The sequence below is a fragment of the Rattus rattus genome, chromosome 15, assembly GCF_011064425.1.
Source record: "Rattus rattus isolate New Zealand chromosome 15, Rrattus_CSIRO_v1, whole genome shotgun sequence".
Lineage (NCBI taxonomy): Eukaryota > Metazoa > Chordata > Mammalia > Rodentia > Muridae > Rattus > Rattus rattus.
The window spans coordinates 22,784,249-22,799,816 of record NC_046168.1 but is presented as its reverse complement, the minus strand read 5'-3'; the positions used below and the strand labels follow the sequence as shown (position 1 = coordinate 22,799,816).

At 40.4% G+C, this 15,568-nt stretch overlaps 1 protein-coding gene across 1 annotated transcript in view; it reads right to left on the bottom strand.

Annotated features, from left to right (window-relative positions):
• Trappc8 (trafficking protein particle complex 8) overlaps positions 1-9,078 on the bottom strand; it is a 56,018-nt gene extending 46,940 nt beyond the window's left edge. Inside the window, exons 1-5 of the mRNA XM_032885338.1 lie at positions 8,912-9,078; positions 8,314-8,488; positions 4,665-4,818; positions 2,545-2,638; positions 487-743 (exon numbers count right to left, since the gene is read on the bottom strand). Coding sequence (XP_032741229.1) covers positions 487-743; positions 2,545-2,638; positions 4,665-4,818; positions 8,314-8,488; positions 8,912-9,017 — 786 coding nt within the window. The 5' untranslated portion in view covers positions 9,018-9,078. The remainder of the gene's footprint in view (positions 1-486; positions 744-2,544; positions 2,639-4,664; positions 4,819-8,313; positions 8,489-8,911) is intronic.
• Positions 9,079-15,568: the final 6,490 nt, after the last annotated feature.

Genomic DNA, 15,568 nt, shown 5'->3' with positions numbered 1-15,568 from the left:
AAAACTAGAACAGTTCTGTTCTGTTTAATACCCAATATAAATATAGGCTGTGTGGTTAGGAGCCCTTGCTGCTTTTATAGAGGACTAAAGTTCAGTTCCCTGCTCTTACATGGTGGCTAACAACTATCAGTCACTCCAGTTCTAGGACTCCAGTGCTCTCTTCTGTCCTCTGTGGTTACCAAATATGAAAAATGGTACACATACACACATTCAGGCAAAACATTCATACACATAAAATGAAATTTGATAAACAAATCTTAAAAAAAAAATCCTGTCCAATAAACTAAAGAAATTCCAAATGAAAATGAATATGATTTATCTACGGTTCAGGAAAACTTCATCACTGATAGTAATTTCAGTTAGTTTTCATAATTTATCGCAAAACAAAAATCAAAACAAAACTTTAAATACAAATCAAACCTTTAATAGTCTTAAACTCACTGACTTAATTTGAAGATTAATAGCCTAAAAAAACTAAAGTCTTACCTGATCATTTAACTGACGAATTGTTTTCTCTACGTGGGGCAAAAGGCCACGGAATGTAAACTCTTGTATAAACTGTCGAATTCTATCATGATCAGTAAGTGTTAAACAGGCACCACGAATCAGTCCAGTGCTTGCTTTCTTTGTCTCATGTACTGAAGAAGCAGACTTTGCATGATCCGAGCCATCAGTGTTGTGAGGAGTGTCACCGCACTGGTCTATTTGAAGTGGATGAACTCTGCAGTTATCTGGAAGGCCATCTACTGAGAAACAAATCTCTCTTACTTTCAGAATGCAACAGAAAACAACAAAACTATCACACTATTAAAGAAAAGACGATCCCTTCTCTCTGTGTATTGAACTGAGATGAAATACCATTAACATTTTCCCATACCAAGTTAAAGGTCTGAACTGCTGAGATGGCTCAGAGAAAGCTGCCTGACAGCTGAGTCTGACCCTGGAATCCACAGGTGAAGGGAAGAATCGGCCCACTACAAGTTGTTCACTGGCCTCCATGTATATAACACTGAGCCCATATGCACAGGCACACATATATGTGTAATAAAAGTTTTTAATTAAACTAAGATGCTTGAGTGTTTCTGAAGCAGAAAGGATCCTAAATACGGGCTGTCTTACATAATGGATGGTTGCTAAATATCATGAAAGTGAGCTATAAAAAATCACCACAGTGTACATGGCAGTACACACCCACAATCCCAACACTTGGAAAGCTGAGACAAATGGATCTCAAGGTCAAAGGCAGATAGTGAGTTAAACAAAGGCAGGCCAGCGGTTAAGAGCACTGACTGCTCTTCCAGAGGTCCTGAGTTCAATTCCCAGCAACCACATGGTGGCTCACAACCATCTGTAGCGGGATCTGATGTCCTCTTCTGGTGTGTCTGAAGACAGCTACAGTGTACTTATATATAATAAATAAATCTTTAAAAGATTACAAATTTTAGAGCTATCATTATCAAAACTACAGGTTAAAATAGAGGAACATAGTTCTAAAAATCCTATAAACCTGGGAAATTATGCTGTATATCACATTTTCCTGGCTTTCTAAAAGAGAAAGCTGCCTGTTATTCTCTTTCTAACATGGTATCAGCAATTTGATTGAACCAGGAATGACCATCTTTTTAAATTTATATTTTGTGTTTGTGTGTACATGAAGCCTATGGAGGCTAGCAAAGGGCATTAGGTTCCCTCTGGAGCTGGAGTTAACAAAGTTGCGAGTGGTCTGGCACAGATGCTGAGATCTAACTCAGGGTCCTCAACAAGAGCAGAAACCACTGAGCCCTCTCTCTAGCCCTCAGGACCCACTACTATAACATAATAACAAAGCCAAGAATTCAAAGGACGAATAAAATCAGAAAAACCTCTTTATCTTTTGAGCCAGGTGTGCTGGTACATGGCTATCTTCTAGTACTTGGAAAGTGAAGAAAGAATTTTAAATCCAAAGACAGGTCCTCTGCAAGAGCAGTAGCTACTTGAGAAACTGAGACAAGAAAATCCTAATTTAAATCAGAATCTGATAACTTAGTCAAGATCTTGTCTTAAAATTTAAAAAGAAAGAGGGGGGGCGCTGGAGAGATGGCTCGGTAGTTAGGAGCATGCACTGCTCTTGCAGAGGACTTGAGTTCAGTTCCCAGCACCCACATCAGGCAGCTCACAATCACCTGTACGGAACTCTAGCTCTCAGTGATCTCATACGGATGTCCTCCTCCAGTATCAGCCATTCACAGATTCATAAACACATATAACTTACAATACATTGCTTTTAAGTTTTTAAAGAAAAGGGGCTGGGGATATGCAGGGATGTTTGTTTGTTTGTTTGTTTGTAACAGGGATTCTCTGGGTAGTCCTAGCTGTCTTGAAACTAGCTCTGTAAACCAGGTTGGCCTGTTTTTACAGAGATCTGCCTACCTCTGTTTTTACAGAGATCTGCCTCTGGCTCCTGAGTGCTAGGATTAAAGGCATGTGTCATCACCACCCAACAAGAGTGCTTTAATAACAGTAAATACTTTCAGCCATGAGGGAACTTAGAAAGCATAACAAGACCTTTGACTTCGTTATCTAGTCCATCCAATGAAAGCAAGTTACTATCAGAATTCTTACTGGAGGTCATAGTACAAGGGCCATCTTCATATGATTCCTAGCAAAACAAAATGCAAAGTGTTAGCAATATAAATAATCAAGTTTAGATACTGCTAAATACACTAATACCTATGATCCTCCTGCTGAATGTGGCTTCATGGACTTGATAAAGTAATACTCTTGTCTTCTGGCCCTCTAGTCTGTCATGCTGTATTTTAATTCCTTTCATACTCAGTAAACTTCTGCATTTAAATGACCTCCATTTCAAATGCATCTCAATATTCATGCAGATGTTATATAGGCACATAAATATGCCTATGAATCCTAAAATTAATAATTGCAAAGAAAAGCCTGTCAGAGTCAGGCAGGGGAGAACAACTTCAAAATCTCCCAGGTCATAAACACAACGTGAGCAAGAGTGGATTCTGAACAGACTGAAGGTCTATGAGAAACACCCACACAGTTCTCAGATCTACAGAGGCACTGAACTCTCAGGCCATCTCTGAACCCTACATGAACATGACATGAACATTAAGGGGAAAAAAAAGCTGTTTTGATTTGGGTTCATTTATGTCTAAAGATTCCCTCCCCCCAGCATAATATGAAAGAAAGCCAGCAGTATTTCAATATTAAAATGAGCAAAATGGGTTGGAGAGATGGCTTAGTGTTTAAGAGCACTTAATGCTCTTGGCTACAGTTCCAGGTTTCTAATATCTTCAGAAACTCACATTTATAAGTAGAAATCAGTAAATATTAAAAAATGAGTAAAACATTAGACACTATGTCTAAATTAAAAATTCTACAAGACAGAAAAATAAGGAAATAAAAAAAATTTATCAACATTTCTATTAGATCAATAATCATATAAACTTTTAAAATGATTTGTAAATATCACATCAAGAGCAAATAAAGTAGGGTAGCTATACAAAAAATATTTTCCATCATTTGAAAAAAATCTTCCTTTTAAACAAAAAAGTCAAATTTTGTTGTTTCTATTTTCAAGACACGGTTTTCCTCTGTAGATTAGGCTGTCTTGGAACTCTCTCTGTGGAGCAGGCTGACCTCAAACTCAGAGATCCACCTGCCTCTGCCTCCTGAGTGGCGGCATTAAAAGTGTGCACCACCACTGCCAAGCTAAAAAAAGTCAAATTGCTACTAACCAAATAGATCGAAGGATTGCCATCGACTCTGCCAAGTAGCGCACTGTTACTTAACTTTGTGAAAAAAATAAACTTTACAACTCTCCACTTCAACAATCAAATAACCAGCAGCAAGAGAAAGTAAATGATACATATGTAATTCACTTTTCAAAATGAACCATTTTATGTAAGAGCCCATACTGATGGATCAAAACTAGTCATATTAGTTAACTTGTTAGTCACTAAGCAAGGCAGGTACCTTTAGGGTAAGGCTCTCGTGTGATTGTGCTTTCAAAGCACCCTTCCCTTTATTTCCAGCAAAAACTAAGGTGCAAGCTGGGCATGACCAAGGACACTGTACCCTTCCTTTCATGTGTGCTCCATGACTCTGAACTGAGCATGTCCAACAAAACATCCATCTATCGTTTCTTTAAATTATGAACTTAAGCTGAGCATGCTTGTGCAGAAATACAACAGAGAAAGGTTAAGAATGGACCCCAAATGAAATCCTCATGCTTCCTCTAATCAAGGAGGGCACTGCTCTGAAAATGACTTGCCTGTTGCCTGTAAGTCATCTTTCTCCCCTCTTGTATGTCTTGGCTATGTTTGTTTTCGTGTTGAGATCCCACTATGTTCGGACCCATGCTAGTGCATGTCAACCCTTGGAAGGCTGAGCAGGATGATTCAGAGCTAGGACAGACAGTCTGGGCTGCAGAGCAACTTCAAGGCCTAGGGCACACACCTTTGATCCTAGCACTCAACAGGCAGAGACAGATGGATAATTTTGAGTTTGAGGCCACTTTAATCTACATAATGAATTCCAGGCCAGTCAGGTATAAAGACCTTGTCTCCACCTACCCCTCAAAAAAGAAAAATCTATAGTCATATCTTTTTGAAATTAACTTAAATACAATTTTTGTGGTTTGGTTCAGTTTTTAGATGTACCTGGTTTTGAATACTATTTTTCTGGAGATACTGACTCCAAGGATCTGGTATCTGCTCATCTGATGCTCGATTTGGTGCTCGAGAATTAATTTTAAGTAAATAGCAACCCTGAGTTCCATATTTCTGTTTCATTTCTTCATAAATTGATTCAGCTCTAAAGAAACAAGGAAAAAAATTTTGTAATAACCTTAGACAAACTTCAGACAGAACTTAGCAGACCTTAAATTTTTTACTTGTCTTTATATTACTTTCATATTTTTATTTATGTGGGGAGGTCACGGGCACATAACACTGCATGTGTAACTGTCAGAGGACAATGCTCACATAGCACACTGCATGTGTGACTATCAGAGGACAATGCTCACATAACACTGCATGTGTGACTGTCAGAGGACAATGCTCACATAACACTGCATGTGTGACTGTCAGAGGACAATGCTCACATAGCACACTGCATGTGTGACTATCAGAGGACAATGCTCACATAACACTGCATGTGTGACTATCAGAGGACAATGCTCACATAACACTGCATGTGTGACTGTCAGAGGACAATGCTCACATAGCACACTGCATGTACGACTATCAGAGGACTGCTCACATAGCACACTGCATGTGTGACTATCAGAGGACAATGCTCACATAACACTGCATGTGTGACTGTCAGAGGACAATGCTCACATAACACTGCATGTGTGACTGTCAGAGGACAATGCTCACATAACACTGCATGTGTGACTGTCAGAGGACAATGCTCACATAACACACTGCATGTGTGACTGTCAGAGGACAATGCTCACATAACACACTGCATGTGTGACTGTCAGAGGACAATGCTCACATAACACACTGCATGTGTGACTGTCAGAGGACAATGCTCACATAGCACTGCATGTGTGACTGTCAGAGGACAATGCTCACATAACACTGCATGTGTGACTGTCAGAGGACAATGCTCACATAGCACACTGCATGTGTGACTGTCAGAGGACAATGCTCACATAACACTGCATGTGTGACTGTCAGAGGACAATGCTCACATAACACTGCATGTGTGACTATCAGAGGACAATGCTCACATAGCACACTGCATGTGTGACTATCAGAGGACAATGCTCACATAACACTGCATGTGTGACTGTCAGAGGACAATGCTCACATAACACTGCATGTGTGACTATCAGAGGACAATGCTCACATAACACTGCATGTGTGACTGTCAGAGGACAATGCTCACATAACACTGCATGTGTGACTGTCAGAGGACAATGCTCACATAACACTGCATGTGTGACTATCAGAGGACAATGCTCAGGAGTTGGTTTTCTCCTTCTACCACATGGGTTGTGGAGACTGAACTCAGGTCAGCAGCCTTAGCAGCAAGAACCTTTAACCACTGCAACACCCGGTAAGTCCAGACAGTAGATTTTATTTTTAGGTTTCTTAAGAGTGTGTGTGTGTGTGTGTGTGTGTGTGTGTGTGTGTGTGTGTGTGTGTGTGTGCGCGCGCGCGCACGCATGTGCACAGATCTGCTATGCACTACCTGCATACAGGAGCCCAAGCAGGCTAGAAGAAGGTATGAGATCTCTGGGGCTGAACTACTGGCAGTGCGAGTGCCATGTAGGTGCTGAGACATGACTCTGAGTCATCTGCAAGGGTGGCAGAGCATCACTCCAGCTCTGACAGCAGATGTTTCAAATAATCCAGGATACCCCCAAAAAAGGCAAAACAGAAAACTTAGAGAATATAAAAATGTAAACAAAAACTCCGGATAATTAAACCTACCTTCGAGACAGTCATATCTGTTGCACAGGCAATTCTAATTCTATTAGTTTGGGGGATACAGAAAGCAAATGAGTTCTTTACAGCAGCTCTCCTCACGCTACAGTGGAGCTGCCTGTTTCCAAAGAGCTACTTCAGACATGCACACCAGCTGCTTTCTGTCACTGTGGAACTTATCTTCAGAAAGCATGACTTAAAAAAATCTTTTAAAACTATTTATTAATAAACAAAATTGTAACATCAAAAAGGTTTTATAGGACAGGGAAGAGAACTGTACCAAAGCAGATAAAGCCCTCCTTACTTTTATTCTTGAAAAAGTTAGAGTAGCTGAAGCCTTGAGCTACTTTTCAGATTTAAAAAATACTTTTTTCCATTTTTTTGAAACACACACACACACACACACACACACACACACACACACACACACACATCTTCAGTTACATACCAAGTTTGAACTCAGCTATATAAAATATGAAGAAAGAGAGATGGGGGGCAGTGTGGTGGTGGGGGTAAGGTTCTTGGTGGAAAACAATTGAAATGTGACAGCCTAAGAAGCAAAGAGTAAAACTGAGAAATGAAATTCTCTTGAGTCTAGTCTGCTTGTTTATTTGTAATTTTTTAATTCTTTCAAGCCTGGATATTGAACCCGGGGCCTCAAAAAAAGGTTATGACCAACCACTGAGCAACATACATATCTAGCCCCAAATCTAGTTACATAGCTATTTTCAGTTAATTGGCTATCTTGAAAGGAGAGGGACATCTAGAAAATATGAAGACTTACTCATGGGCAAATGCTAACATTATACAAATAATCCTAGCAAACAACAAAATCATATAACATCTTATTAAGGCTGTTAATAAAAGTTATAAAACAATATATATAAATAAATGCAGAAATATGTTTATGTATATACACCCTGAAGTCAATCCTGCTCACTTTATTAATAACTGCTAAAATCCTAGGACCTAGGCTATTCAGATGGCTTATAGACATGCAGGCTGTGTCAAGCCTGAAGACCTGAGGGTTCTATTCCCTCGGCCCACATGGTAGGAGAACTGGTCCCTTTCAGTGTCGCCTGACCTTACATGCATGATGTGATGTACACACACACACAGTAAGCAAAATCGTATAAAAATTAAAATTAAGATTCCTTGGCTTAATTCTCTACTGTCAACTGAACATTCTTTTAGGACCATTCAATACAGGAGGATAAACCCTGTTCAACGGAATCAAAGTAATTTTAATAACCAGCTCACATGCATATACTAATGGATTTTAGACATGTCTTTTTAATCCTAAAAATGAATAGTCCACAAGAAATATCTGTTCTGAGTTTATAGAAAATTAATTAGGGACGGAGTTAGTGCTCACAGGCAGACTGCTTAGGATACAGTAGAGACAGGCTCAGTCTCAACTACCTACATCATCTCCAATCTCTCCAACCTAACACTTAGGTTAAAAAGTAAGAACTCTAAGTTACTAGTCCCAAGTGGTAATCAGATATTAAGGATAGTATGAAACAAGGTTAACTGGACCTGCACCTTGAAACAAATGCCAAAGTAAACTCTAAAGCATAAACATAAGATCATTTTTATGTTTTTATTACAAGAATTCGTTTTAGGGAAAAGCAGACACCTCAGTAAGTAAAGGCACTCGACACCAACAACCTAAGGTCAATGACCAGGCCCCATGGTGGAAAAGAACCACCTCCTAAGGGACATCCTCTGACCTCCACATGTGTGCCATGACACATATAAATATGCATGTGCGCGCACACACACACACACACACACACACACACACACACACACACACACACAAAGATGTGATTCTCTTTAAAAACAAAATTTTAAACGAAACACTTACCTCTGTTCATCTCCTGAAGTCACATCATGCAAAAGCACGTAATATTTAAGTGTATTTGGGATAAACCACTTAGGGTAGGAATAATCACTGTTGTGCTGAATTCGATGCTGTTCCTGTGACAACTTTGAAAACTGTTCCATGGGTTCCGCTTCAGCAGATGATGCCACCAGCATACCTTATAACCACAATGTCAGGGAAATTATCACACCTCTCAATGATAAACACTACTTTATTAATATAAATTTTAGGAGAGATCATCTGGCCAGGCCCCAGGGCACAAGCCTGTTAATTCCAGATACAAGAGAGTTGCAAGTTCAAGGCTGTGTCTGCACTGTACTGTGAGTTCCAGGCCAGCCTGAACAACATCTAAGAAAGGACCTCTTCCTCTGACCATCTGCTTGCCTACATGAGCATACACCACACATACAATGCATTCACACACATACCTCAAGTACCCAGATCAGAAAATCCAAAAAAGTAAATTTTGAACATAATATCATTACCAACAAAAAAAAAATTCTCCATTCTTTATAACTTCTCAAGAATTTTGTCTTTGTATGATTAACAACTCCTGGCTTTCAGATGACTTAAAGGATACATGCTAAATAGTGATTCAGAAACTCATGATCTGATGCTGGCATGGACTGCAGAAAGGTCTCTCTGTAAGACTCAAACCATGGAGTAGTAGCTAAAATTAACAACATGCAAAATGGTTAGTCTTCAGCAGAATCAGTTTATAAAAGAAAGATAATAATTTCTAGTAGTAAACAAGTATTGTTACATGTGCTTCAAGATACATTTGATATCAAGGCAAACAGAAAAATTTATTTGTAGATACAGAGTGACATATAAATATATCAAATCATTCACCTATTTAGATATATAGCATATTATAGCATATGTGTTTTGAGCTATTCATGCAAATATATCTATAAGTGGAACTACTCAGGCTTACAGAGTGAAAGTGTCACTCCTGAGCCTGTGTAGCATCCCAGAGCCACGGACTTACCAGACCAAAATAACAAGAATAAACCTTAGGTCCCTGAAGCAGTCATCTTATGATCAAACAGACTCTGTTCATAAGAGATCACACTTTATGCTGGCTCTCCAATGAGATTGATTTCACCCCTCAGGAAAAACTGGACAATATTGGAAGATATTTTTGGTTGTCACAACAGAGAAGACATGACTACTGGTGCTAAAAATGGTCAGAAACTCAAAGACATCTTACAGTGCACAGAGCAAAACAGCTCCACACACACAAAAGATCACCTGACTGAAAATGTCAACATGGTAAGAAATTCTATAGCTTGACAACTGAGTATGACTACACCAAGTCTTTCAAAATTTTACATATTATCAGTACTGTGTGAGTGTGTGAATGAGTGTGTATGTGGTAGGGAAGAGTATGTATGTATATGTGTATGCACGCATGTGGAGGTCAGAGGACAACTTTCAGGTTGGTTCTCTGCTTATACCATGGGTTCTGGGAACTGAACTCAAGTGGTCAGGTTTGCAGCAACAAGCACCTTTACTCTGAGCCATCTCACTGATCCATTAAAGCCTTTGTAAAGAGACTTTCAAGAATATAATTACTTTATAATCAAGTCAACTCGTTAGCAATTAACTTTACATCTTTTTTTTTTTAACATACTTAAACTTAGGCACAGTAGTTCGCGCCTCTAAACACAGCACTCAAAGAGTCTGAAACAGAAGGATAACAAACCTGACATCGGCCTGGGCTATAAAGTGAGATCAGGTCTCAAACAGCTGAGTGAAAGAAGTAGAAAGCAAAAGGAAAAGGTGCATGGTGAAGCCTCTTAGGCATGCAGAGTGGCACAGACATCCTGTAATCCAAGCACTTGCAAGGTGTGTGCTGAACACCAGGTATAAAGGCCTAGAAGGTGGAAGAAAAACTATACATGCTGACCGAATACCGTATCTCGTCTGGTACCAAATAAGCTTTTGTTATTTGATGGTTTTTCAGATAGCATTTCCCTATGTATCCCTATCTGACCTTTGATTACCTGTATAGACTACCATTTGTGTCACTACAACCAAAGAAATAAACGTTTTTACTGCAGCCAGGTATTGTGACGCACACCTTTAATTCCAGCCTGAGGAGGCAGAGGCAGACAGATCTCTGAGTTCAAGGCCAGCCTAGTCTACACAGCACAACACAGAGAGACCAGGTCACAAAGGGGGAAGAAATTAACTACAACAGTTTTCTACAAGAAACGCTCTTACATGCAGTTTGGTTAGGAGGATGATGTTATAACATTTCCCAAAAATATTACAATCTTCATGGAAATGGAGAATGAATGACACAACTATATGCATTTGTCACAATATGAAACTAACTTCCCAGCAGTTAAGAGCATTGATTGCAACCACATGGTGGCTCACAACCATCTGTAATGAGATCTGATGCCCTTCTGATGTGTCTGAAGACAGCTACAGTGCACTCACACATAATAAATAAGTCTTAAAAAAAAAAAAACTAATTTTCTCACAAACCACAAAAAATTCTTCTTTCCAAATCAAATAATCTCCAACTTAAAAACTCATGTGTTGGGCTGGGAGATGGCTCAATGGTTAAGAGCCCTTAATTGCTCTTCCAGAGGTCCTGAGTTCAATTCCCACAACCACATGGTGGCTCACAACCATTTGTAACGGGATCTGATGCCCTCTTCTGGTGCGTCTGAAGACAGCAGCAATGTACTTACACACACATAAAATAAATAAATAAATTTAAAAAAACAAAAAACTCATAATTTATTATCAATACCAAGAAAAGAGTTATCGAAAACTAAGTAACAAAGTATCTCACAAAAATGGTTCATTTCACAAGAAATTTTGCTTATATTTTTAAAGACAATGAAAACATGAACTTAACAGGAGGGCTTTGGATAAAGTTCTGTGGTAAGACATTGCTAGAATGCAAGAGGTCCTGGGCTTGATCCCAAGCTCTCCAAGAAAAAAGCCAAATCAATTACCTCTTGGGAAAGAAAGGAAAGAGGGAGAGGGGTAAAGGAGAGGGGGAGAGGAAGAGGGTGGATATATATATATTATTGGTCTTGTCTTTTGTTTGTGTCTGAAATAGGGGTTTCAGCTAGTCTAAGCTGGCTTGAACTCACTGTAAAGCCAAGGTAACCTTAAGTCCTTGCTGTGGTTTGAAAATGTCCCCCCCTAAATGCAAATATTTGAATATTTGGTACCCAGCTGATGGCAGTTTAGAAAGGCTATGGAATCTTTAGGCGGTAGAATCTTGGTGGAGAAAATATATCATTAGGCTTTGGGGCTTTCTAGCCTGGCCACATTTCCTATTCTCATTCTACTTTGAGACTGCCAAAGTAACATGACTAGTTGGCCATGACTGACATTTCTTCCCCAGAGTAAACCCTTTCTCTCCTAAGTTGCCTTTGCCAGGGTGTTTAACCATAGCCAACAGAAATTAAACTAATACATTTCTGACCCATTTGCCTCCACCTCCCAAGTGCTGGGCTGCAGGTATGTGCCACTACACACGGTTTATGTGGTACAAATGATCAAGTTCAGAATTTCGTGCACCACAGACAGGTACTCTACTGCTGAGCTACAACACCAACTGTGTTTCATGATTTGACTTTGGAACTTTATAAACACAGGTATTTATAAAATTATATAAACTTTTATTTAAATTGAATAAAAAAGAAAACAGCAAGGTACACACTCTGACATACTTCCTGGCACAGTGGAAGCAGATGCTGGACATTAAGCACAGGTGTGTAAAGCAAGGCAGAAATGTGTTTTCATCCTTCAGACAGGTTAACAAGTTTTTCACTCAAGTTTTCCTTTTTATCAGAATAAAATACAGTTCAAACCAGACTATTCCATGGGAATGTATAAATTTAGGAATATTATAAATCAAAAACACAGAAAATAGATGATGAAAAGGTGAAAGTTTAAAGACACCAGAAGACCACGTTCTCATCAGAGAAATTAGATATATTGACTGGTACAAATATGACAAGTACTGGAAAAGAGAGCACTGGGCCACAGCTAAGGAGTAACATGACAGCAATCTGGAAAAGGAGACCTACCACAAGAAATACCTGTATTTGATGAGGACTCACGGTCCTCAGCTACCAAGGGAGTTTGAAAGCAGTATCTCTTTACTCAGCATACTCTGCCTCAGTAAGAAAGGGACAGTATGTTTTTCATGAAGAAAGATGGTTACCTGCCTATAATCTTTATACTCCAGAACCACGCAGGAGAATGCAGCCCTGAGTTGGAGGCGATCCAGGGCCAATGAGTTCTAGTGCAGCCTACACTACAGAGAAGAAACCGCACACACACACACACACACACACACACACACACACACACACACACACACACACACACACACACACACACACACACTTTGGAAAGTCACCAGACAATATTCTTACACTGTGGCTAACAAATTATAAACCAGAATGTATTATGACTGCTGATTAAGGATGGTCCTTACCTAGATTATAAGCTTATAAGGAGTACCTTATACATCTCTACATAGCAATGCAAAGTATATACCAGGAAATCAATAAACTTGAAAACCAAACGTTAACCTTACATCTTAGTCAGGGTTTCCTATTCCTGCACAAAACATCATGACCAAAAAGCAGGCTGGGGGAGGAAAAAGTTTATTCAGCTTACACTTCCACTTTGCTGTTCATCGCCAGAACTCAAGCAGGTCAGGAAGCGGGAGCTGATGCAGAGGCCACGGAGGGATGTTACTTACTGACTTGCTTCCCCTGGCTTGCTCAGCTTGCTTTCTTGTAGAACCCAAGACCACCAGCTCAGGAATGGCACCACTCACAAGGGCCACCCCCACCCCGCCCCCCCCTGATCACTAATTAAGAAAATGCCTCACAGCTGGATCTCATGGAGTCATTTTCTCAAGGGAGGCCCCATTCTCTGTGATAACTCCAGCTTCTGTCAAGTTGACACACAAAACTAGCCAGTACAATTGACCCCTTGTCAACTTGACACACAAACATATCACTCTTAAGCCTCAACCCTTACTTTCTTTTTTTTTAATACATTTTCTCTTTTTGTCTTCTAAAGACTTATTTATTTAATGTATGTGAGTACACTGTTGCTGTTTTCAGACGCACCAGAAGAGGGCACTGGATCCCATTACAGATGGTTGTGAGCCACCATGTGGCTGCTGGAAATTGAACTCAAGACCTTTGGAAGAACAGTCAGTGCTCTTAACCACTGAGCCATCTCTCCAGCCCAACCCTTACTTTCTTATTCATCCCCAAGATCTAAATAACTTTAAGAATCCCACAGTCTTTACAAATTCTTACATATTAAAATTTCAATCCCTTTAAAATATCCAATCTCTTTTAAAATTCAAAGTGTTTTTATAATTCAAAGTCTCTTAACTGTAGCCTCCACTAAAATACTTTCTTCCCTCAAGAGGGAAAAATATCAGGGCACAGTCACAATCAAAAATGAAATCAAAACTCTAACCATCCAATGTCTGGGATCCACTCACGATCTTCTGGGCTTCTCCAAGGGCTTGGGTCACTTCTCTAGCTCTGCCCTTTGTAGCGCACACCTTGTCTTCTAGGCTCTAGCTGCCTGTACTCCACTGCTGCTGCTGTTCTTGGTGGTCATCTCACAGTACTTGCATCTCCAAAGCACTACCATCTTCCACTGCAGCTAGGCTTGACCAATAGCTGCTCATAGGCTCTCTTTATGGTGCCAAGCCTCAGCTCCTTTGCATGGATCCTTCAGTCCTGGGCCTTGCAACTGAGGCTGCACCTTCACCAATGAACTTCCCGGCCTCTCACAGTGCCCAGCCTCAGCTGCTCTTCATGACCCCTTCATGCCTTCACAACCAGTACCACCTGGGTGACTCTTACACATTACCAAGTCCAGCCACAGCACAAGGTACAACCTTGACTATCTCTGGAACACAGCCTCTTTGTGCTCTCAGAAAACACTTCCTAGATTTTACCTCAATGATGCTGGTCTCTTCTTAGTCACCACTAATTTCTTAGTTCCAGCTGAACAGCATCAATAGTCCCAGTAACTCAAAGGTTTGCTTTAGTAGTTCTGGTTTCTTGTTAATCACAGCTGATTCTTCAGCCCCAGCTAACCAAAAACCACAAAATCCTCACAATCAAAACAGCAACATCCCTAATAAGTCTTTAATCTTCCCTCTGAAATTTCACAAGCCAGACCTCCATCTTCTGCACTGTTCTCAACATTATCTTCTGAGCTCCTACAGAACATCCCACAAAACTCTTAACATCCCAATGGCTCTTATAGCTCAAAGTTCCAAAGTCCTTCCACAGTCCTTCCCCAAACATGGTCAGGTTGTCACAGGAATACCCCACTATGCCAGTACCAATTTGCCTTAGGGTTTCTATTCCTGCATAAAACATCATGACCAAGAGCAAGTTGAGGTGGAAAAGGTTTACTCAGCTTACACTTCCACATTGCTGTGCATCACCAAAGGAAGTCAGGACCAGAACTCATGCAGGTCAGGAAGCAGGAGCTGATCCAGAGGCCATGGAAGGATATTGGTTTCCTTCCCCTGGCTTGTTCAGCTTGCTTTCTTATAGAACCCTGGACTATCAGCCCAGGGATGGCACAACCCATAATGGGCTCTCCTGCCCTTAATCACTAATTGAGAAAAATGCCTTACTACTAGATCCCGTGGAGGCATTTCCTCAAGGGAGGCTCCTTTCTCGGTGATAACTCTAGCTTGTGTCGAGTTGGCACACAACCAGCCAGTACACGTTAGCAGTATTGGCCTGTCAAGAGGCAAGAGGACTGACACAAGTTCCAGGCTAGCCAGGGCTACATAGAAAGACATGGTCTCAAGAGAGGAAAGGAGAAAGGGAGGGACGGAGAGAAAAGGAGAGAGTGAAGGAGAGAAAGGAAGAAACACCATATTAATATAGATTCACAGAATCTAGAAGTGGTTGTTCTCACCTGAATTTCTAGCCCTTGAAAGGCAGAAGCAGGAAGGTCAAGGGAGTTCAAAGGCACCACCGGCTACACAGAAATCTTGAGGCCTTTCCTCAAGAATGGACTGAGTGTGATGGTAATGTGGTGGTCTGAATATGCTTGGCCCATGAAATGACACTATTAGGTGTGGCCTTGTTGGAGTAGATGTGGCCTTGTTAGAGAAAATGTGTCACTGTGGGCATGGGCTTTGAGGGTTTCCTCCTAGTTGCCTGAGGACGACAGTCTTCTGTCTGCCTTCAGAACA